Below are 22,781 nucleotides of genomic sequence, written 5' to 3'. Positions count from 1 at the left end.
CGCACATACTCAACATTCGCACTCAGTCTATTCAGTCACAAGCACGAGGATGTCCAAGGAAAAGAGCGGTGAACTGCATGTTGAACAAAAGGAAGATCAAACAGTAGGGTTAAAGAAAGGAAAGAAGAGAAAGAGAGCTCAGCCGGCGAAAGATGGCTGGAGCGGCAAGAAGGGAGCTGGACAACTGTTGAAATTCGACGATTCTGATGATGAGGTTTCCAAAACTACCCCAGAACGCGTGGCTCAAGCCGGCGAAATCAAGAAAATAAAATCCGAGTCGACGCAACCCAGCAAACCTGAGCAAATACCCAATCAACAAACACAGCCGAAATACAAGCAGCCTACCAAAGCCCGGAAATTGCAACAAGACCTAAGAGTACCGTCTCACGTGATTCAAAAGCGCGATGAGTTACGGCAGGTCCGTAAGTCGCTTCCGATCTGGCCACAAGCGGACGCCATCAGGGCAGCTCTCCAGAGAAATAACGTGCTTGTGTTAACCGGAGAAACTGGTTCCGGTAAATCAACACAAGTGCCCCAGTTTCTGGTCAACGAGTCCTGGTGTACCGGATGTATAGCAATAACGCAGCCTCGAAGAGTAGCCGCGATTTCGCTGGCACGTCGTGTGGCAGATGAGATGGGCAGCTTGCTTGGCGACAAAGGTCCTACAGCAAAGGTGGGATACAGCGTCCGTTTCGATACAGCCGCAGGGAAGCATACCAAAGTCAAGTTCTTGACAGAGGGTATGCTGCTTCAAGAGATGCTCAGAGATCCGAACATGCTGCAGTACAGCGCGGTAGTCGTAGACGAGGTCCACGAGCGAAGTGTTAACGTCGACTTGATCCTTGGATTCCTCAGAAATCTGTTGGCCGCTAAAGAGGGTAGCACAGCAAGAAAGCAGCCGCTCAAGGTCGTAGTAATGAGTGCTACAGCAGACGTGGAGAGTCTAGTCAAGTTCTTTGGAGACAGCCAGTCTGTGTCGAACACCGAAAAGACGGTCGCGAAAACTGCGACAGAAAACAAAAGCAACGTCTCGACCTGCTACGTAGAAGGTCGCCAATATCCAGTCAAAACGGTTTACCTCTCACAGCCAACGCAGGATTGGGTCGAAGCAGCCCTAAAGCTTGTCTTTCAGATACATTACAAGGAACCTTTGCCAGGTGACATCCTCGTATTTCTGACAGGTCAAGACACCATCGAAGGGCTCGAGAAACTCATAAATGACTACGCTGAGGGTATGGACGACGAGGTTCCCAAGCTTCTTGCGCTGCCTCTTTTTGCCGCCCTTCCACAACATGCCCAGCAACGCATCTTCCAGCCAACGCCTTATCGCACTCGACGCGTCATCCTTGCGACCAATATCGCTGAAACATCCGTTACTGTCCCTGGCGTTCGTTTTGTGATAGACTGTGGCAAGTCAAAGATAAAGCAGTTCCGCAATCGCCTGGGTCTCGAATCGCTACTCGTTAAACCAATTTCCAAGTCTGCAGCTATTCAACGAAAAGGTCGAGCTGGTCGTGAAGCACCTGGCCAATGTTATCGGCTGTACACTGAGAGCGGATACAATTCTATGGAAGAACGCACAACACCCGAGATCCTGCGTTGCGACCTTAGTCAGGCAATCCTGACGATGAAGGCGCGAGGTGTCGACGACGTACTTAGCTTTCCGTTTCTCGATCGGCCGCCGCGAGAAGCCCTGGAGAAAGCTCTTCTACAGCTCTTAAATCTACAAGCGCTTACCGAGACTGGTGAGATCAGCGACACTGGTCTCAAGATTGCTAAATTTCCGCTCACGCCTACACTCGGACGAGTGCTAGTTGAAGCAGCGAAACCAGAGCGGGACTGCCTACTCGACGTGGTCGATGTCATATCAGCGCTCAGCGTCGAGAATGTCTTCCTGAACCTTGTGACTGAAGAGCGCAAAGAAGAAGCAGAAGAAGCTCGGCGTGAGCTATATCGCCGAGAAGGTGACCACTTAACACTTCTCATGGCCGTCCAACGATACGCCGCTGAGCAAAAGTCACAGCGCAAAGCCTGGTGCGATAAGCACTACGTATCTCATCGTGCTATGGAGAATGTGATGAACATCAGGAAACAACTGAGGCAGCAGTGCACACAACAGAAGCTACTTTCGGCCGACGACAACGAGTCCGACAGTGCGCCCTCGGAAGCTAGGAGTCAGGCTATACTCGCATGTATGTTACGGGGATTCATCTCCAATACAGCAAGATTGATGCCGGATGGAAGCTACAAGACGTTGATAGGCAACCAAACTGTTGCGATTCACCCCAGTTCGGTGCTTTTTGGAAAGAAAGTGGAGGCTATTGTGTTCAATGAGTTTGTGTTCACAGGCAAAGCCTGGGCTAGGGGTGTCAGTGCGGTTCAGTTGGATTGGGTGTCGGAAGTGGTTGAAGCTACTATGTAGATTTAGCAGTAACATGGCCGTTTGCTGAGTTACTTATTTTGTCCTTTACTGTTCTCCTTTACTAAACTTTTGTACATCTACAGCTCCTATGCTTCAGAGTCTTAGCAAGCTCAATGTATATTTTTACCTTCTCCTTCCCACTCCAGCACCCTCTTTGTCCGCCAGACTGACAACTTCACCGATACCTGCTGCCTCCTGCTCGTCCTCCAGCGCACGAATCTCCTCTCTACAATCCCACCATTTCTCCTCTGCCCTGTCGAAACCCAGTTTCTTGATCTCTTTCGGGCTCTTCTCAGCGATCTTGCCCTTCTTCTCCAACTCCTCCAGAATAATGTTCTGCCACTGCTCTGATGTACGGGCGTAGAAATCTCGTAGGGATTCGAAAGGACGTGGGTGTGGAAGAGTGTCAGTAAGCGCAGAAATCTCTTCCTGGGGTCCAAGATCTTCGGAATTGATGGGAGCAACAGCAGGGGACTCTGCAACGCTCGTTGGAGCTGTCGATACAGACTTGTCATCCTCGTCGCCTTCCTCATCTTCAGAGTCCTCCTCGTCTTCTTCATCCGAGTCGGCTTCGTCTTCACTGCCTTGCCAGTCTTCAAGCTCACGCTTGAATATCTCAGTCACGCCGTCCAGATGATTGAGGTTGATAGACCACAGTTCGTCGAAGGTGAACTCGCGATCGCCTTTCTCAAAAGTTCCTCCGTAGATGTAGAGCGTGTCAGCCTGCACTGTGAGCGCGGCGTTGAATCTTGGGTGTGGATATTCGAAAATCTTCGGCTTTTCTGGTCGCGTGTTTTCTTCTTCCTCGTCTTCTTTAGATTTTTTAGCTTCGCCATCCGAGTCTGCATCTGCAGAGACACCAGCCTTCATCTCGAGAGCTTTGAGATTAGCCAATAGCTCCTCCTCTGCGGCCTTGCCACGATCTCGACGGCTGATGTTCGCCTGCTGAGCAGCCTTCTTGTTTGCGTTCATTTTTGGTCGACGAAGAGTAAGTGGCATGTAACGGTTACGCTCAATGTTCCAGATAAACAGCTGATTGAAGAACTCGGAATCAATGCCCTCTTCGCTTTCCTCTACATCGTGCACACCACCGAAAAGAACACCTCGACCTTTGTGGTAAGCCATTGTTGCACCCGCGCGCGGTGGGTTCGGTGCATTCGCTGGTTTTTTACGCTTCTCCCACGATACGGTCGGAGGCGTTGTAGACGGCTGATCGGCAGGTGGAGGTGTGATACGTATGAACCAGGTATCATCGTGAACCTTGGGCTTCAGTACCATGCGCGATGCCGGACCACCACTGCTAGTCTTCTTACCCTTGCCTTGCTGCTGTTGCTTGCCGCCAGCCTGGGTCTTGACGCGAGAGTAACCACCATAAATAACCGCACCTTGCTCATGTGGCAACAGACTGAAGCTCGACCGCGCGTCGGGTATTGCGCGGGCTGCTTGGAGCTTTGGTGTATGCCACGAAAAGTTGATGCAGTCGTAAATCCAAAGATCATTAAGATACTTTGTGGTAGCAGATGTATCCTGGAAACCTCCAAACAGGATAATGTACTGTTTGAAGCCAACCATGCGATGTCCGCTTCGCGCTGGCGGAGCGGCTGTCTTGCTCTTCCCCTCCATGCGCGTCCATTCTCTAGTGACTGGATCGAGCTTCCAGAAGTCGTTATAGTGATAGAATGTTCCTTGCTTCGGAGAACTGAACTCTCCGCCAAACAGATAGATTTCTTTTGTATTTGCAGCCCGACACCAGGCATGCCCAGATCGAGGCAGTGGCGAATTCGGACTTGTAACTTGTTTCCAGGAATCTTGCTTGACGTTATAGATCATGAGGTCATTGAAGAACTTCGCGGTCGCTCCGTTGAAGTACTCGCCTCCGAACAAGAAGATCTCATTTTCGTTTGCTGGACTAGCGATGAGCGTGCTTGAAGTCCGGGCAGAGGGCGGTTCAGCGGGTATTTCGGTTATCGCATGATGTTGTTCCTGCTCTTTCGCGTACTGCGCTAAGATGGCATCTAGGTCGACATCTTCCGCGTCAGAGTCAATCTCTTGTGTCTTCGAGGCGACCTTTTTGTCTTTTTTGCCTGCTTTCTTCTCTTGCTTGGCTGCCTTTGCTGCTTTGACTGCGGCTTTGCCTCCCACTGCCGCCTTCTTCTTGTCCTTAGCCATTTCTCAACCTGGTTCTTGAATCAATGCAGTCGCAAATCGCAGTATTTGTGGCAACTATTCGGTCTGCCGATAGAAGTTCTCCGCGTTTTGCCCCTCAGTTGGAAATTTTCCAACGTCAGCGTCGATCGTACAGCACCTTACTTCCGATTTTACGAACACCCGAAATGATTGCGATTAAGCCTCCAGATCTGAGTTATCGTAAGAAACAAATGCGTTCCTGCAAGTGCGAGTACAAATTGTCGCGTGCAGCATGTTCAGTATCGTGGATCCTTCGGAGCAGGCGCTACGGGGTGGGCTTCCTTATCGATAGCAACCATACATCCACTCCCCGCCTTACGTCTACGACTACAAACAATGACGAAGATGGTACAAGCGGCAAAGATCCTCGGGCAGAAGAGCCACTTAGTTCCTGGTATCGCACTAACCTTGCACCTTCAGTCAGATTTTTGAACTAATTACAGACAGGCAAGCTACGGATAACCGAGCACTTCTTCGAAGTACCTCGTGACTATCGTACGTTGCAAAACCCCCTTTTCAAAACGTCATCTTCATCTGAAAGTCATGTTCTAGTGCAGAACTACCGGCTTAGGTATTATAAGAGATGAAAATGCCCTACTGACACTTCCTTCCTGTTTAGGCAATCCTTCGGCAGGAACGATCCAGCTCTTCGCTCGCTCAGCTCTGAAAGCCGAAAAACCCGCAGACTATACCTCAAAATCACATCTTGAACCCTCCAAGACCCAGCTTCCATGGCTCGTATATCTGCAAGGCGGTCCAGGCTTCGAGTGCCGCAGCCCCGAAAAAGTCTCCTGGACTCACACAATCCTCGATAAGGGTTACCAAGTGCTCATGCTAGACCAACGTGGAACCGGTCTGTCAACTGCAATAAGCCAATCGAGTTTACAATTAAGAGGCGACGAGAAGGTGCAGGCAGATTATATGAAGAGCTTCAGAGCTGACAGTATCGTCAAGGACTGTGAGGCCGTAAGAAAAGCATTGACTGAGGATTATCCCGAAGAGAAGAAGAAATGGAGCATCATGGGACAAAGTTTTGGAGGATTCTGTTGCTTGACTTACCTGTCTCACTACCCCGAAGGAGTCAAAGAAGCGTTTCTCTTCGGCGGCTTGCCACCACTCAGAGACGACCCAGATGAAGTTTACCAGCGCCTCTATGCACGTGTCAAGAACAGGAACGAAGGGTATTATGCAAAATATCCTGAAGACATTGATCGCGTCAAACGCATCGTCAAACTCCTCTCTCGCTTCGGCGATACAACTGTGCGCGTCCAAGGCGGCGAAGGCTTCCTTTCCGCACGTCGCTTCCTGCAGCTTGGGATATACTTTGGCAAACATGGAGGCTTTGACGACGTCCACGAATTTGTCCTCCGCGCCGATACTGATCTGACCCAATTTGGACATTTGACGCGACCCACCGTTCTCGCACTAGAGGCAGCACAGAGCTGGGACACGAACGTCATTTACGCTCTTCTCCATGAGCCAATCTATTGCCAAGGCAAGGCATCCAACTGGTCTGCGGAGCGCCTCATGCCTAAACACCCTGAGTTCTCGCTCTCTCGCGTGGACAGCGACCAACCCGTCTACTTTACAGGCGAGATGATTTATCCCTTCATGTTCGATGTTTACCCAGAGCTCGCCAAGCTTAAGACTGTTGGCAACCTTTTGGCAGAAGAGAAAGACTGGCCGCAGCTGTACGACAAGGAGCAGCTGAGAAAGAACGAGGTGCCTACTTATGCCGCAGTGTACATTGACGACATGTATGTTGACCTTGATCTGAGTATGGAAACGGCAAACACTATCAAGGGATGCAAGACTTTCATGACGAACACGATGTACCACAACGGAATCGGTGCGAAGACGGATGAAGTGCTGAGGCAGATCTTCTCTCTAAGAGACGATGTTATGGATTAGGCAAGAGGTTTCTTCGAGAGCTGATGTGCATGCTATTCAGGGTACGAGTTTAGAACCAACTCTCACGTCTATTGCTTCATAATCTTCTTTGCCTGCTCCAATTGTGCCTTCAGATCAATATCCCAGATCCATCTCATCCTGTGCAAATAGCTGTCTTCAATTTTATCTAGGTCATCTCCGAACAGCTCGAAGTCGTACAGCTTGCCAGCTTCATAACTCGTTTTCACGTTCTTCTGTGTTCTCTCTCGTCTGACTTGGTCGAACGCGCCAAAAGCCCGCTGCAGCTCGTCAACGTTGTTCGCGTCCTTGACCAGGTTAGCGAGGATATAAGAGTCTTCTATACACATGCCAGCGCCAGCGCCTTGATGGGGTGTGGTCGCATGCGCTGCGTCTCCCAATAGACAGACGCGGCCTTTGGTAAAGGTATCGCAAGGTGGATGCTGGAATAGTGCCCAAATATCTGGCTTCTGCATTGCCCCGACAATCTTCTGGACATGCGGACCCCACTCTTTGAAGTCTGCCTCCATTTCCTCTTTCGATGTAGTCACGACCCATCTCTCATTGTCCCAGGTATCGCGAGAGCCGAATGCAACCACTGCAATAGTCAGCAAACGTCCTTTCTTGACCATGGTTGACCTTACCGTTCATCGTCTTCCCTTGCTCAATCGGAAAGGTGAGCAAGTGGCCATGATAACCAAGATACATTGAGCTGTTTCGTGCTACGTCGTCGCCCAACATCTCAACGGCCTTGTCCATGGGTATCAGCCCTCTATAGGCGTATTTTCCAGAAAAGACGGCCTTGGACGCGGGGTTATCTCTCCCAAGTAGCCACTTTCTCGTCAAGGACTTTATGCCATCGCAACCAACCACGGCGCTGTGCTGTGCTGTCGAACCATCGGCGAACTTGAGAACTATATCCCTGGAGCCATCCGGAGCTTCATTCATCTCCACAAGCCTCTTGTCAAAGTTGGCAACACCATCGGGTACGTCTTTGACGAGTTCGTCCAAGAAGCGCGCTCTGTACACACCGCCGCTCGCACCGTTCGAATGCATGGGTACCTCGAAAAGTGCATCTCTGACTTTCTTGCCCTCTCTTACGTATCCATTCTTGTCCTCTCTCCTAGCATCTCCCACCCGAATTGTAAACCAGGAATCCATCTTGGAGTTGTCTGCGTTCCCTGTCTTGCATTTCATGAAAGCCTGGTATATCTTAGGGGACATGAGCTCCATTGCGCGTCCGGCATTGGGACCGAGTGAGACGCCAGCCCCGATTTCGCCAAAGTGTGGTGCGGCTTCATAGATGGTGATGGGGACATCGAATTCGAGGAGGGCTATCGCAAGGCAGAGGCCGGATATTCCGCCGCCTACTACAGCGAGGGAGTAGGGTTTCGAAGAGGAGCTTGGAGCCATTTCGTGCGCCGGGTGGTTGGGCTTGGGACCGAGGAAGATGTCTTTGGTGGTTGGCGTTAGTTACTGTATATGCAATGGAACAACAAGCCATTGCCAGCCGTGGCTTTGCGCACTCACTTTGGTCTTTACCAATAGGTACTCGATGACGCGTGGGATGCCGGCTCGCTCGATGTTATCTACTGCGAACTTGTACAATGGTCCTGCAGTAGCCAGAATAAACACGGCACTCGCCTGCTCGTACGCGACGGCGTGTGCATCATATGAACGAGTGCACTACCCGATACTGAGCATGCTGGAGAAGAGCCCATCCGAGGCAACAAGCGTCAGGTGGCATTGGACAGCTCGCGGTGGTGTGGGGTAGACGACGGTCCGGGAACGAAGTCGGCGATTGGGGCATTGCGCATACGTCACTCAGGGACCTCCTCTATTGGGCGCTAAACCTAACCGAGTGCCGAACTGTATCCACGACCTGACCACAATCCGTTTGGTAACACAGGCTGTGGTCATCGTGTTTCCTCGTCTCATTGGACTTCTTTCTGTATCTGTAAGTGTTGCTGTTCCTGATTTGAGGTAGTTGACAGGCCTGTAAACGTGCCCTTTCCCAGCCTCATCATGTCGTCATCAACTCGCTTCGTCGCAGCTGCACATCATCATTACAAGCAGTACCGTTCACAGCGCCTTCACACGGCATCTCCCGCTGCATGTGCTAACACTACGGTAGTCTCTTCTGTTTGGTTCATCCCATTCTTCCAAGTCTGTCATCCGCTAGGCCTGGTTACCAATGCCGCCATCAAGTTATGCTGCGCTGCAGCCCCCGAATGAACAAGGAGAGAAACCAGTAACCGTGCTGGTCACCGGGTTCGGTGTATGTCAATATCTCCCTCCAACCTCCCGTGACTTCCCCAATGCTCTGCAATCCGGCCCACGTCTCCTATTGTGCTTCTAGTCAGACACCTTGGGTGCGATCATTCGCCAGACTAATATCTATCCAGCCATTTTTAGAAAAAATACCCAAAAACTCCTCCTGGAGTATCGCCTCTGCGCTCCCAGCTCTGATACCAAAGTCATCCACAAATCAAACTCCAATCAACATTCACGTTCACTACGAGCCTATCCGCGTAGCATATAATACTGTCGTCAATCTCGTTCCCAAGCTTCTTCCACCAGCCAACCCTCTCTATCCTCCCCCAGATATTGTGTTGCACATCGGTCTAGCAGCCGGACGAAACTATTTCGCCATCGAGCAAGGATCCCATAGTCACGGATATGGAAAGATTCCCGACGTAGACGGCCAGCGATTCGAAGACTCTGCAGCGGAAAAGCACTTCCCATCTTCAAAATACCCACACAAGTTGAAGACCAGCTTCGATACATCCGACGTCCTCGCACGCTGGAAAGCAAACCTAGGACGTACATCTGTCGACGGCACGAAAAGCGACGAAAGATGTACAGACGTGCGCATCAGCATCGATGCCGGAAACTTCTTGTGCGGCTTCATCTACTACAACAGCTTGGCGCATTATTTCAACATCAAGGAGGACGAGAGGCCTGTCATATTCTTACATGTACCTGATTTGAGCAATAGTGAAGATAAGCTAAGAGAAGGGTGGGAAGCTACAGTCGCTTTGATCAAAGCACTAGTCGAGAGTAGGCGGATTTCGGGTGGCAAGGTTATTGATGGGGATAAGAAGAATGGAGGACAGGAGAATGGCAAAGAGAAAGAGCGAATGGACAACAACTTTGTATAGCCGGATCAGGCTCCAGCACGAAGATTAGAAGGGGGACAAACCAATCCTTCATCCTAGATTGGCTAGAGCAGGACGCCCTTTTGAGGCCCGCATCATCCTTGTATGTAAGCATAGAGGCTCTCTAATTGGTTAGAGATCATCTACACATCGCCTTCGAGCAAGTTGACGCTCGCGAGGAACACTCTACATAGACGGCTACTGTGAGTCACAAGGAGCTGGGCGACAAGCCAAGTCTTGGCCAACATAAGTGCTAGTGGTATATGATGATGCAGAATACATTCATATGCTCATTCATCGATTGCGCTGTCTGTACTTCATACCTCAGCCTGGCCATCACCCTCGAATCACCTCCAATGTCTCCATCAACGCACTCCCAGACAGCTACCCATATCCTTGACCTCGCAAACTACACATCTCATCACTCTGTTCCCCTCGCCCCAAAGCCCACTACTTCACTTCCACCCTCCTCTCTCCGCCTCCGTACCACCATTCTCAGTCTGACAACGAACAACCTCTCCTACGCACGCATCGGCCATTTGATGGGCTGGTACTCTACATATCCGCTTCCCTCTACGACATCCGCTCCATATAACGATTCTTCAAAATACGGTCGCGTGGCAGCATGGGGTTATGCTGAGATCCTAGAAAGCACTGTCGAAGGCATCGAGAAGGGAATGAGCGTGTATGGCTATCTTCCCAGTAGTACAGAGTGGGAGGATATAACTGTAGAATGGGCGAGGGATGCACAAGACGGGAGTGTGATCAAGGACCAGATTGTCGTGACAGATGCGCATAGACAGCGTTTGTGGAAGATTTACAACCGGTATCGGATTTGCGGTCCGCTTCCTGAGATGACTGGTCAGAGTGAGGGGAAAGACGCGTTGGGCTGGAATGCGCTGATGATGGGCCCTTTCACTGTTGGATATAACCTCTGCAATTATGTTTTTTCACCACAGGAAGTGGGTGAAGGGACGAGGGGACAAGGGAACCGAATACATCCAACAGGAAATGGGGAGTGGAGCGCGGGAGACGCAGACTTGAGAGATGCAACAGTTATTATGCTGAACGCGAGTGGCAAGACGGCCTCATGTTTCGCATATGCCCTCCGACGTTGTCGACCTGCTGAGCACAAACCTACTCGCATTATTGGTGTTGGATCTAGAACCTCCATCAAAGTGATCCAGAGAACTGAATGGTACGACAGCGCAGTTCTCTATGACGACTTCGATGATACCGCCATGGAGATCAGAAACTCGAACACGAAACGTATCGTCTTCTTCGACTTTGGCGCCCGAACTGGAGCAAACGCAAACTGGCGATCCGCTCTATCCTCGCTCTTGCCCACTGTCCCCTTCACGCTAGTGACAGTTGGTGGTGAGGTTGCGCCTCAAGATCCAGAGAAGGCGGCACAACGACTCGCTAACAGAGCTTCCTTGAACATTGTCAACGCGGGCCTGTTGCAAGAAAAGGGTATTGAGACTGATGGAGGCAAGTTTTTTGACAACTTGTATGCTGCGTTTCAGGGGTTCTGGAAACAGGCTGGAGACGTAGGAATGTTAGAGTTGAAGTGGGGTGAGGGGCTGAAGGACTGGGAACAAGGCTGGGAGATGCTATGCAGGGACGAGGTTAAAGCTGATGTGGGCCTGGTGTACAGTATTTAGCTGTCTCATGTGTTGTTCACATATGGCTCTTTCAACACCAAGGCGGGAAGAATATACTCAGGTCTTCCATGGTCTGTGCAATGTTTTAATGGGAGTGAAGATTTCAGCTAAAAGCGCATATTGGGTATCTGTAGGCTGCACCGTTGATGAGATTTTGAGCCATTTTGTATGATGAGATATCTGAGACTACTGGGCAGAGCAAAGTACTTCCGTCTCGGCCTATCGCTAATGTTAGCATGAAATGTAATCACAAGAAAGACTGTGCAACAGGCCAAGGTATCCACTCTAAAACGCGCGCTGAGAAGAAGATTGATGTCGAAATCGTCGGCGTCGCTCATCATCGCTTGCCCCACAGGCCTTGCTGGGTCTCTCTAATCCTCCGCTCTTGCTCCTGTATCATTTCTTCGGTCTGACCGTGTCCGTTTCCTCTACTGTCAATCTCCATGGGGTCGTCTGGCTCCTCAGCTGGTTGAGGAATGTTGGCGTGAGGGGCACCTCTTCGTGGTTCAGCAGAACGCTGGCCGTCCATCATACCAGCCGCACCACCTGCTCTCAGCTGGTTGATGGCACGAATCGTATCGATAGCTGCGTGCAGCGTACGTCGAGCGTTGAAGTTCTTCTTGATAGTGGGCAGTAGATCCTCTTCACCATCAGCATTGTTCTTGCCGAGCTCCGTGATCCAAGGATGAGACAGCGCTTCATGAGCTGTCATGCGTGCTGCTGGGTCCACGGTCAAACACCGGCGGATGAACTCGCGCGCTGTGAGAGAAACACCTCTCCAATACTCCAAGGGTGTGAAGGAATAATCCGCGACTAAAATGGCCTGCATCTCTTCGAGGTTGGAGTCGCGGTCGAATGGAGTGTAACCGCAGAGGAGAAAGTATGTGATAACGCCGATAGCCCAGATGTCACTGATTCAAACGTTAGCACTCAATCGCGAAATGGCGCAATATGCCTTACACTGGCTTGCCATGCCCAGTCTTGCGGAAAATTTCCGGTGCCATGTAACCTGGTGTCCCGCACGTCGTCGTCAAAACATGGAACTGCTCTTCATCCATGATGCGAGACAGCCCAAAGTCGGCAATCAGCAGATCGGCATTGTCTTCCGGTGTTCGGAACAGGAGATTCTCAGGCTTCAGGTCTCGGTGTACAATGCCGTGGTCGTGGAGGTATGCGACGGCAGAGAGTGTGGCACGGATAAGATCGCCAGCGTCGGATTCGTAGTAATTGCCCTTTCGGCAGATGCGGTCGAAAAGCTCGCCTCCAAGCGCGAGGTCGGTGACAAGGTAAACTAGAGAAATCCATATCAGCAAAGGGTTTGGTCCAAGCAAGGTTAATGCGTACGGTTGTTCATAGTCTCGAAGTAATCGACAAGTGTCAGAATGTTTCTGTGGCCCATGGATACTCTCTTGAGTACGGCAATCTCATTTCTGACCTGGCAATTGTAAGCCTTATCGTCCTGTGTCGCTCAGTACCAAGCTGACCATGTGTTCCCGGCCTGCCATGAGCCGCTTGTTGATGACCTTGGCGGCATAGTATCTTCCTGTATCAATGTGTACGCACTCCTTCACTACAGAGTAGCTGCCTGCGCCTAGAGTCTTGCCAGTCTTGTATCTGCAAGGCTGAACTTGCGCTGCCGTCTGTGTACCCTGCGCTCCAGACGCGCCGTTCGAAGTCCTCGTCGCCATGGTTTAGCTCAAAGGGAATTCCAGAGAACCGAGGTGACCGGAAGTGTTGTAGCACGAGTGTCTTGTGTTGGTTGCGATTACGAGGGTCTTGGGAGGGCGCAGTCGGGCACCGATGCCTGAAGCTAGCTACCGTAGATCACAAAACCGACAGGTGAGCTTGTCGATACAACACAAGGTAAGCTTATGACAAGTTGTGTCGCAGATTGAGTATCGGGGAGCGGTAGCGCAAGTTTGTGGAGACTCGGGAGTATTGCGACGGCTCCTGATCGACGTTGATAGTGGGTTCGCGGAGCTGCTTGGTGGCACGTGGTAAGATAGTATTGGTGACGACGGAGACTGACGCCAGTATCTCTGCTGGCGGTAAAACGAAATTGCGTTTCAAACACTATGGATATAGCAGACGAAGCTTTGGGGGGAAGGAAAAGAAGGCTGTCGGGACTTGGAGTGCGCAAGGAGGGGTCCACACGATTCCCCGCCGGTGACTTTACCCCTGCTGTTGCCAAGGTTGCGCGTGTTAGAATAGTGGGATGGTGGCCGCTCAGCCGGAATTGAGGATCCCAGTTACAACCCATGGAGCGCAAAATGTACAGCCAGTCGTATGCAAGCGACACCTGGAGCAAGAACCTTCCGGGAGAAATGGCAATGCACGTCATTTCATCGCTGTTTATTCATTCCCGTCTATGTGAGTTTCTATACGTCATAGCTCTTCCCGTCTAGATCTGTTCCGACCTAAGCAAAGAATGTCAGGACGATGCGTCCAAAACCTGTCGCCTCCAGTCTCTATTGCAAACGGAACTCTACGACTTGACGAGCAAGCTGTGGCAATCCATGTCTTCAGGCTGCTGAAGACCCATGGTTGCAAGTATGGTAGGCGCAACGTCACCAAGCACGCCGTCAGACTTCTTCAGGCTCCAGCCTTCGGGCGCGTTAGCCATGACGAAAGGCACCTTGTTAGTTGTGTGGGAGGTCTTGGGAGTGCCCTCTTCTGTGAGCATCTCTTCGGCGTTACTAGCAAAATGTCAGCCCTGTCCCAAAAGTTGCGGATCACAAGGACTTACCCATGGTCAGCGGTGACGAACAGAACGTATCCGCTCTCCTTGCACTGGTCATAGACCTTCTTGATAGCCTTGTCGGTCTCTGTGCATGCTTCAATGGCTGCCTTGTAAACACCAGTGTGGCCAACCATGTCTGGTGGCGCAAAGTTGTTCATGAGGAACTCGAACTTGCCGGTCTGAATGCGCTCGCACAGCTTCTCTGCGACAGCCATGGCGCTCATCTTTGGCTCCAGATCGTAAGTAGCTACCTTTGGGGAGGGAACCATCTCACGCTCCTCGTTCTCGAACTGCTTCTCGACACCGCCGTTGAAGAAGAAGGTGACGTGAGCATACTTTTCGGTCTCGGCAACGTGACACTGCTTGACGCCCTGCTTTCCTAGTGTTTCGGCAAGAACGTCGGTCATGCGCTGGGGCTTGAAAGCAACGTTGAAAGTGTACTTGGGGTTGTACGAGGTCATGGTCGTGAGGTGAATGTTCTGGGGGTACGGGAAGTCGGGCTTGGGCGAGCGGTCGACATCGCCCAAGAGCTGAGTGATTTCTCGAACACGGTCGGAGCGGTAGTTGAAGAAGAAGACGGTGTCGTTGTCTGGACGAATCAGCAGGGAGACATGCAGGTGCTCAGCACAGTGGCATACCTTGTATTCTTCGTTCCTTTCCTCCCACGATGATGGGCTTGAGGAACTCGTCGTTTTCGTCTTTTGCGTATCGCTCCTTGATGGTCGCGACTGGGTCGCTGCTCTCCTCGCCCTCTCCAGTGACCAGACCCTTCATACCAAGCTCGACACGGTCCCACCTCTTGTCGCGGTCCATGATGTAGTATCGTCCGACGATTGTTGCGATGTCACCGAGGCCGATTTCCTTGGTAGCCTTAAGCAAAGTCTCCAGGTATCCGACCGCGGACTTGGGGTCAGTGTCTCGGCCGTCTCCGAAGAAGTGGATGTAGGCCTCCTTGACGCCCTGGTCCTTTGCAACCTTGAGGAGGGCAATCAAATGGTCCATGTGGGAATGGACACCGCCGTCGGAAACCAGACCGCAGAAGTGCAGCCTTCCGTTGCCGTCGATGGCACGCTGGAACGACTTCTTGACATTTTCCACGTCCTTGAGCTTTTCATTCTTAATGGTCTGGCCAATTCGGACGGAATCCTGCCATACAACGCGTCCTGCGCCAATGTTCAAGTGGCCGACTTCGCTGTTGCCCATGAGGCCTTCGGGAAGTCCGACGGCGAGAGAGGAGGCTTCGAGTTCGGTGTAGCCCTGTGCGGTTTTGGAGCCGTCCCTGGCGAACTCGTCCATAGTAGGCGTGTCGGCTGCGAGGATAGCATCGCCATCCTTGCGCGACTTCTCCGTCGCGACGCCCCAGCCGTCGATAACGATGAGGACCGCCTTCTGGTCGACCTTGGCCATGATTGTGAGTCGGTCAGGTGATTTTGGGAAGGAGAAAGGAGGAAAAAAAACTCGAGGATTCACTCGAGCAGCAAAGTTTGCAAGGCTGGTGAGAAGAGGGTATGTAGGGAGCAACTTGTTGACCGAGGGGCAGGGTTGGCGGGGCTAAAATGGTCAACTTCGAAAAAGCATCGCCGGTTCACGTCACAACCAAGCTTGGATCCTGACCTTTGCACCGCCGCTGATCCACCTTGCCCCCCACAACCCACGTCCGGAAACCTATCTGGAATCGTGGCCAGCAGCCGCGCTATTTGTCTATCGCTTTGACATTCAACAACTCCTACCAGACAGACATAGCCATTATCATCTGCAGAAGCTCCGTCCAATCAGCACCCCAGCCTTCAGCCTTAGCCGTCCAAGGAGCAGGGGGAGCATCATCCCGTCGACGCGTGCTGGCAAGACATCTTCGATTCGGGCTCGTTGTATAACCCACAGCCATGTCGGCAGCCGCGACACCCTATGCGCCTGCCTCAGCGCGAGCCTCAGTCGCACCTACAGGCTCTCAAACGCCAGCCCAGCCTGCGCCGCCGCCTCCTAGCACGAGCACCCCGACCCTCCCGGCACCCTCGACGTTTGACATGCTCCCCGACCTCCACACGCTGCTCAAGCGCATTCTCGAGACGCCTGCCCAGCCGCCCGCTGCGACGCCAACACCAGCCCAGCTTGCCGCAGAGGGGCCGCTCGAGATCCAGCACGTCGCGACGGCAGCAAACGACATCCGCCTCAAGATCCAAAAGGCTCGACGCGCCGTCGCCGCCTTGCCGGACATGGACCGCACGTGTGAGGACCAGGAAGATGAGATCAAGGACCTGGAAGCGCGTATTGCGCGGCTCAAGGCTTCTCTCAACGACCTCGGTCGGCCGGTCGCTCAGGCCGAGGATGCAGAGGGAGACCAGAGTATGACTGGCTGAGACGCCGTCCGGACTACCATTGATCCCTTCTAGGACCACTGTCTGTCGACTGCATGGACGCACTCGACCTGGCTCTCGCCCAGGGCTCGTGACGGGCTCATCGTACGCGACTTGTTTACGCCTAGTTGACCGAGCACTGATCACTGATCTTGTACACAGAGGGCGAGTGTCGCCACGCCAAAGATGCGCGTTGCGTCGTATTGTGCGCATAGCTACCAGCACCTCACACAATCTTGATAGCCCTCTGAGCCTCACATGACCACGCGATAACGCGTCGAGCGCGTACGGCCAAGAGCGCGCTTGGCTTCGTAGCCTTGTGGCATATCTTGTATCTAAACACTGGCAAGACTCTCTGTGGAGACCTCGCTATACGAAAGGGGGATGCGTACGTATGAGCGGTCAGGGGTGTGGAGTAGATACTCATGACAAGTCATTATCATTCCAAGGCGATATTACCGGATATTTAGTTGGCTCTACACTTCATCTAGAAGCAGAAGCCCTCATGAGCTTGGATATACATACTATGGAAGGAATTTCATCGTTCAACGATATACTCCCGATCGTCCCTCGTCTCTCGTATCTCGTCTCTAGGCACGGAAAGCACGACGTCCAATGCCAAGCTTGCTCAAGTCGAGGCCTGCGATTCCGCCAGCCTCCTGTTGGCCAGCACCAACATCCGCTGCGGCACCACCGCCAAGGAGGCTGCTGATAAGACCTTGGATGCCGCCCTGCTCCTCCTGCTCCTGTTGCTGTCCGCCCGCCTGAAGAGCTGCTTCAGCCTCCTGAAGAAGCTGTGAAACGCCATTGTTTCCGTTGTTGCCGTTGTTCTTGCCCTTTCCCTTTCCCTTGCCTTTGCCGTTGTTGTTTTCAGCGTCGTTGCCGTTGCCGTTGTTCGCGTCTTCAGTACCGTTGGCTGCTGCTCCGCCATCAATTACTTCGGTCGCGTCTAAGGTCGTTAGCGATGAACTGGTCATAACGATATATGTCACTTACTTCCACCTTGAGCGGCTTCTTCCATGGCAGCTTGGTCGGCAGCGGCTTGATCAGCAGCGGCCTGGTCAGCGGCAGCTTGGTCCTTGCCCTCGGCGGCATCTTGTTGCATCTGCGCCTGGTCTGCCTCCATCTGAGCCTGATCCTTTGCCTGTTGCTCCTGGTCAGCTTCCTGTTGAGCGGCCTCCTGCTCAGCAGCCGCTTGCTCTAGCTCTTGCTGCTGTTGCTCTGCCTGGTCTTGCTCAGCAGCAGCCTGATCAGCTCCCATCGCACCCTCTTCTTGCTGGGCAGCATGCTGGTCGGCCGCGGCCTGATCTGCCCCCATAGCATCCTCTTGCTCTTGGGCGGCTTGCTGATCAGCTGCGGCTTGGTCCATTGCATCTTGTTGCTGCTGTCCATCCTGATTTTGCTCCGCGTCCTGAGCAGCCTATCGTGATCAGTTAGTCATCTCGGTTCATTATATGGGTTTCACTACATACCTTTTGGTCGGCCGCAGCTTGATCGGCCGCGGCTTGATCGGCTGCAGCACCGTCCTGCTCCGCATCCTGTGCCTGTTCTTCACCACCAGCCGCGGCATCTTGCTGCGCATCTTGATCAGCAGCCGCTTCGTCCGCCGCCTGTTGATCGTGGGCGTTCTGCGCTTGATCTTGGTTCATGCCCTCGGCAGCGTCCTGTTGAGCAGCATCTTCAGCAGCCTGCTCATCGGCGGCAGCTTGGTCTGCTGCTCCCATCGGGTCGGTTGCATTCTGTGCTTGACCCTGGTTCATCATCTCAAGGGCCGCAGCATCCTCCTGCGCCTGTTGATCGGCAGCAGCTTGTTCCTCCTCAGCTAATGAGAATCAGCAAACTGTGTGAACAGCAAATTTGAGAATCTTACCTGCTGCAGCGTCTTGTTCAGCCTGCTGATCGGCGTTCTTCCCCTTGCCTTTGCCTTTGCCATTGCCATTGCCCTTCCCCTTGCCCTGAGCAGCATCTTCAGCAGCAGCATCTTGTTCAGCAGCGGCAGCATCCTGCGCTGCCTGATCCTGAGCATCATTGTTACCAGCGGCCGCAGCGCCCTCAGCGTTGGCTGCCTCGGCTTCAGCATTACCATTATCCTTGCCCATGCCGCCGCGTGCAGCCAAGAGCGCACCACGGAGCCTGAGCGCTTTCTCTCCAAAACTCTGTACAATATCTTCCTCTCTGCGACCAAAGTTTGTAGAAGGAATAGCTACATTCTCGGTACCAGCCGCGACTACAGGTCCCTGGCCCACAAAAGGCGTTGGGACTGCTGCCACGAACGAGGCTGAAAGAAGAGTAAGAAGGGAGACAGAAGTCTTCATAGTGACGGTAGGGGGTTGATCTGGAAGGATTGAAACGAGATGTGTCGAAACTTAAAGTGAGCACAGCTCTTGAGAATTGAAATGAACTGATGGTGCTCTGCACAAAGGAATGATTTGGAATGTTGAAGCTGAGCGTGCCGTTCTATCCGCCTGAGGAGACTGCTTTATATAGGAGCGTTGGCTTATAGGACCTCCACGAGTACCTGAGGGATACAGTGACTAGAATAGATCAGGCGACGATGGTCGGGATGACCGTTCGTTGCCTGCCGTGCATGTCATACATGCGCCGTTGGAGGATGCCTTGGAAAGACCAGGCGCGAAGGAAGCACATCGGCCATCCCCACAATTCTCTCACAGGCACGAAAGCCTTGTCTCGCATGACAGCTGTAGATCAAGATGGACACGGGATCGGGTCCGTAGCCTGGCTGGAAACGGTCGAATCAAACGCATGAAGCAGAGGGTACAATTGCGCAAGAGAGAGCCGATGCCAGCAGAGTCGTCGTAATGGCGAAGATCCAGGCTGGGGTCGAACGTGTGTGGTTTGAGAACATGTTGCAGATGGGGCAGGGGCGGTATATGCGGAGAGATGTCTTCCTAAACGCATAAGTTTGGTGTATGACTGAGGTTCGCCGGCATAACATGGGCCTGAGTCTCTGCCGGTTTCAGGCACGCCGACGCGCCCACTGGAAGTTCCAAGCGAACTGCTGGACATGCAAAGACGCAAGAACATGCTCCCCCAGCTTCTGAGATCATTACAAGCTCTGTTCAACCTGAAAGAGCTCTACGCTTCTGCTATACAATACTTGGTGTCGCACGAGTATTCTACTGTTGCTGTGGGCCAATCACCGTCTCGTTGCCGGAACATGTACCGCGTGTCAATTCACGTGGTATCGCGCATGAGTTCGTCCGCACAGAGGTGTGGCTTCGAGAAGGTTTCAACGATGAAGATGTTCAGGTGCGGTGACTTTGACATGTGCGGAGAGAAGGATGCGGAATGGTTTGGCCAATGACGTGCTCGGTATTGCAATCCCGCACTTAGCCTTGTAGCCTCGGCTGCAACTTTTAGACATCGTCATCTCAAGGTTTAGCATTGGCGACGAGCGTACATGTTGGGTGCCGCAATTCTGTCGCATTCCTCACCATTGAGCACTGTCAGTTCCGGCCTGTAGTGCGCCGCCGGTCGGTCTCGTAGGAAGCGCAAAAATCTGTCGAGTCATTCATTCTCGCAATCAATTCCATCTGTTTGCCTCCCCAACACGTCCTACATCATGGCCTCCAGATCAGTCCCCGCATCCGTAGCACGGCAGTTGCTTGCAACTTCTCGATCCACACGCATATCATCAAGACCACTCGCGTGTGCACCGGCCCCGAGGCGAAATGCATCTGCCCTGTACCGTCCTGCAGTCCGAATTGCTGGTCAAAGAAGAGGCCTTTCCACGACGCCACGTACACGGCTCGCCGCCGTAGACGACACATTCGATCCAAAGTCAATAGAACGAGAATCTGATGAGGTGGATGTGCTCATTGTGGGCGGAGGTCCTGCTGGCCTGTCTGCAGCCATCAAGCTGAAGCAGCTTGCAACGGCGGCAGGCAATGAAGACTTTAGGGTTTTGGTCTTGGAGAAGGCGGGCGAATTGGGCGACCACATCGTGTCTGGAAATGTCATAGAACCGTCTGCGCTTGACGAACTGCTGCCCGACTGGAAATCAGAGGACAACCTGAACCGCTTCGCCGACATCACCCCCGCCAAGGAGGACCACATGTACTTCATGACTAAGAACAGTGCAATCCCTCTACCCAAGCCTCCGCAGATGAACAACCATGGCAACTACATAATAAGCTTGAACCAAATGGTCAAGTGGCTCGGCGAGCGTGCCGAGGAAGTTGGTGTTGAGGTTTACCCTGGATTCGCTGCGTCGGAGGTACTATATAACCACGAGGGCGTTGTACGGGGTGTGGCTACCAATGACCTTGGTATATCGCGAGAAGGCAAGGCCAAAGACTCATTCGAACGAGGAATGGAATTCCATGCACGCGTCACACTGCTTGGTGAGGGCTGTCATGGCAGTTTGTCCAAGCAAATCATCAAAAAGTACGACCTGAGGCGGGACAGTCAACACCAAACATACGGACTTGGCATCAAAGAAGTATGGGAGGTACAGCCCGAGAAATTCAAGTCTGGCTTGGTGGTTCACTCCATGGGCTACCCGCTGCCAAAAGACACATACGGTGGTGGTTGGATGTACCACTTTGGCGATAACTTGGTCAGCATCGGTCTGGTTGTTGGACTCGACTACCCCAACCCGTGGTTGGCTCCCTACGGCGAGTTCCAGAAGATGAAGCACCACCCATATTACAAGGATGTGTTGGAAGGCGGCAAGTGTATCTCTTACGGTGCGAGGACACTGATTGAAGGCGGTTTCCAGTCCATACCTAAGCTCGCCTTCCCCGGTGGCGCACTTCTTGGGGATGCCGCCGGCTTGCTCAATCTACCAAAGATCAAGGGTACACACAATGCCATGAGGTCAGGTATGCTGGCTGCCGAGGCGACTTGGAATGCCCTACAAGCCAATACCGACGGTGGTACCGTGTTCTTGTATGACTACGAGGACAAGATGCGTAAGTCGTCGATTTGGTCAGAGCTCAAGACTGTGCGCAACATGCGCCCATCTTTCCACACCCCACTAGGCATTTACGGAGGCATTATGTACTCCGGCCTTGAAGCATATGTCCTTCGAGGCAAAGCACCGTGGACGTTGAAGCACGGCAAGCCCGATCACGCAGCGACCAAGACTGCAGACGAGTGTCCGAAGATTGAGTATCCCAAGCCAGATGGTAAAATCAGCTTTGACATATTGACGAGCGTCAGCCGAAGTGGCACAAACCATGAAGAGGACCAGCCCTGCCATCTTCAAGTCAAGGACCACGATGCACATGCTCAGAAGGAATGGCCCAAGTACAAGGGTGTCGAGAACAGGTTCTGCCCCGCCGGCGTCTATGAATACGTCGAGGATGATAGCAAAGAGCTGGGTGTCAGGTTCCAGATCAACGCCCAAAAGTAAGTTTAGCCGACCGAGTTGCTGAAAAGTCCGCTGACAACATACAGCTGCGTTCACTGCAAGACTTGCGACATCAAAGTGCCCGATCAGGACATCAACTGGCAAACACCCCAGGGCGGCGAGGGACCAAAATACGTACTTACTTAATTTGGACACCGGAAAAATAGAAACCATGGCCCAAGCCGTGATCCACGCGATCAGAAGACATGTACATTAGGAAGGGTCGCATGTATACATACTACGCAACGGCTTCAGCCCGAGACTTGTTGCTGCCCAAGTGAATTTGGGATGTCTGTAGAGGCTTGGACCGAGGGATTGATCACGTTGCTCAGAAACTAATCAATACCTGGAAAAGCTTAAGCGTGTTCTGACCTTTTAAAAACATAGCATTTCATCCGTTTGGGATAGTCACAGTCCACTAGTAGCCCTGAGAGGGCGAGCGGTTCTATTGGAGGCAAGACGCACGTGATGTCCGTGCCCGAAGCTTGGGAGACTAGGGCGAGTGAGGCGTTGGGCGAACTTCCTTCTCCACCCTTCGTCACCGTCCACCCATCACCATCGCCGGGGCCTATTACATCAATAGCATTCCGGCCGTCATCTATATTTGCAATCTGTTGTCGCGACACTGGGCCTACTAATCCTCTGCCCAAAAATCGATTGCGCGACTTCTGCACTTACCCGGCTCCTTCCTGGTCCTCTCAAGCTCTCAGGTTCTTCACGGCCACCCTGCTTCCAGCGCCCGACTCTATCTCCAAGGTACGACTAGCCGCCTGTATTGTATGCACTGGAAATTCCTTGCGCGTCTCCCTGGTTCCTGTGGTTTCGCACGTCGCTGGACACTGGCTTCCTGCCGTCGCGTCTCTGATACCGAGGCAACCCGTCTTTGGCACGCACCATGCGCGCTCCCTCGATGGCTTCCCGCTTGCTCATGGACATTTGCTCACGATTCTCTCCAGACTAGGTTATCTTTAGGA

The 22,781-nt window shown here is 52.6% G+C and overlaps 10 protein-coding genes across 10 annotated transcripts; 5 read left to right on the top strand and 5 right to left on the bottom strand.

The window, feature by feature from the left end:
• Positions 1 to 49: 49 nt before the first annotated feature.
• On the top strand, positions 50 to 2,422 carry ACET3X_000627 (uncharacterized protein; the record flags this gene model as incomplete). Its single annotated transcript, XM_069447944.1, has 1 exon — positions 50 to 2,422. One exon carries the CDS (start codon positions 50 to 52, stop codon positions 2,420 to 2,422), a length of 2,373 nt encoding a protein of 790 aa, XP_069310869.1.
• Positions 2,423 to 2,545: 123 nt separating this feature from the next.
• Positions 2,546 to 4,591, bottom strand: ACET3X_000626 (uncharacterized protein; the record flags this gene model as incomplete). Its single annotated transcript, XM_069447942.1, has 1 exon — positions 2,546 to 4,591. The coding sequence occupies one exon, from the start codon at positions 4,589 to 4,591 to the stop codon at positions 2,546 to 2,548; it is 2,046 nt and encodes a 681-aa protein (XP_069310868.1).
• Positions 4,592 to 4,945: 354 nt separating this feature from the next.
• ACET3X_000625 (uncharacterized protein) lies at positions 4,946 to 6,520 on the top strand (the record flags this gene model as incomplete). The annotated part of the gene is made up of 3 exons (XM_069447941.1): positions 4,946 to 5,003; positions 5,057 to 5,104; positions 5,229 to 6,520. The coding sequence occupies 3 exons, from the start codon at positions 4,946 to 4,948 to the stop codon at positions 6,518 to 6,520; spliced, it is 1,398 nt and encodes a 465-aa protein (XP_069310867.1).
• A 68-nt stretch (positions 6,521 to 6,588) lies between these two features.
• On the bottom strand, positions 6,589 to 8,187 carry ACET3X_000624 (uncharacterized protein; the record flags this gene model as incomplete). The annotated part of the gene is made up of 4 exons (XM_069447940.1): positions 6,589 to 7,115; positions 7,162 to 7,971; positions 8,048 to 8,068; positions 8,172 to 8,187. 4 exons carry the CDS (start codon positions 8,185 to 8,187, stop codon positions 6,589 to 6,591), a joined length of 1,374 nt encoding a protein of 457 aa, XP_069310866.1.
• Positions 8,188 to 8,711: 524 nt separating this feature from the next.
• On the top strand, positions 8,712 to 9,678 carry ACET3X_000623 (uncharacterized protein; the record flags this gene model as incomplete). Its single annotated transcript, XM_069447939.1, has 2 exons — positions 8,712 to 8,795; positions 8,923 to 9,678. The coding sequence occupies 2 exons, from the start codon at positions 8,712 to 8,714 to the stop codon at positions 9,676 to 9,678; spliced, it is 840 nt and encodes a 279-aa protein (XP_069310865.1).
• Positions 9,679 to 11,676: 1,998 nt separating this feature from the next.
• Positions 11,677 to 13,027, bottom strand: ACET3X_000622 (uncharacterized protein; the record flags this gene model as incomplete). The annotated part of the gene is made up of 4 exons (XM_069447938.1): positions 11,677 to 12,250; positions 12,300 to 12,630; positions 12,684 to 12,774; positions 12,824 to 13,027. 4 exons carry the CDS (start codon positions 13,025 to 13,027, stop codon positions 11,677 to 11,679), a joined length of 1,200 nt encoding a protein of 399 aa, XP_069310864.1.
• A 797-nt stretch (positions 13,028 to 13,824) lies between these two features.
• ACET3X_000621 (uncharacterized protein) lies at positions 13,825 to 15,486 on the bottom strand (the record flags this gene model as incomplete). Its single annotated transcript, XM_069447937.1, has 3 exons — positions 13,825 to 14,035; positions 14,086 to 14,668; positions 14,718 to 15,486. 3 exons carry the CDS (start codon positions 15,484 to 15,486, stop codon positions 13,825 to 13,827), a joined length of 1,563 nt encoding a protein of 520 aa, XP_069310863.1.
• A 476-nt stretch (positions 15,487 to 15,962) lies between these two features.
• ACET3X_000620 (uncharacterized protein) lies at positions 15,963 to 16,673 on the top strand (the record flags this gene model as incomplete). The annotated part of the gene is made up of 4 exons (XM_069447936.1): positions 15,963 to 16,422; positions 16,470 to 16,476; positions 16,520 to 16,538; positions 16,596 to 16,673. 4 exons carry the CDS (start codon positions 15,963 to 15,965, stop codon positions 16,671 to 16,673), a joined length of 564 nt encoding a protein of 187 aa, XP_069310862.1.
• Positions 16,674 to 17,023: 350 nt separating this feature from the next.
• Positions 17,024 to 18,748, bottom strand: ACET3X_000619 (uncharacterized protein; the record flags this gene model as incomplete). Its single annotated transcript, XM_069447935.1, has 4 exons — positions 17,024 to 17,382; positions 17,430 to 17,853; positions 17,906 to 18,255; positions 18,304 to 18,748. 4 exons carry the CDS (start codon positions 18,746 to 18,748, stop codon positions 17,024 to 17,026), a joined length of 1,578 nt encoding a protein of 525 aa, XP_069310861.1.
• Positions 18,749 to 20,016: 1,268 nt separating this feature from the next.
• On the top strand, positions 20,017 to 22,779 carry ACET3X_000618 (uncharacterized protein; the record flags this gene model as incomplete). The annotated part of the gene is made up of 4 exons (XM_069447934.1): positions 20,017 to 21,806; positions 21,855 to 21,942; positions 22,544 to 22,563; positions 22,764 to 22,779. 4 exons carry the CDS (start codon positions 20,017 to 20,019, stop codon positions 22,777 to 22,779), a joined length of 1,914 nt encoding a protein of 637 aa, XP_069310860.1.
• Between the last annotated feature and the right edge of the window lie 2 nt (positions 22,780 to 22,781).

Source organism: Alternaria dauci, chromosome 1, assembly GCF_042100115.1.
Source record: "Alternaria dauci strain A2016 chromosome 1, whole genome shotgun sequence".
NCBI classification, from domain to species: domain Eukaryota; kingdom Fungi; phylum Ascomycota; class Dothideomycetes; order Pleosporales; family Pleosporaceae; genus Alternaria; species Alternaria dauci.
The sequence above is the reverse complement of the archived record's forward strand: the minus strand, read 5'-3'. Positions and strand labels throughout refer to the sequence as shown.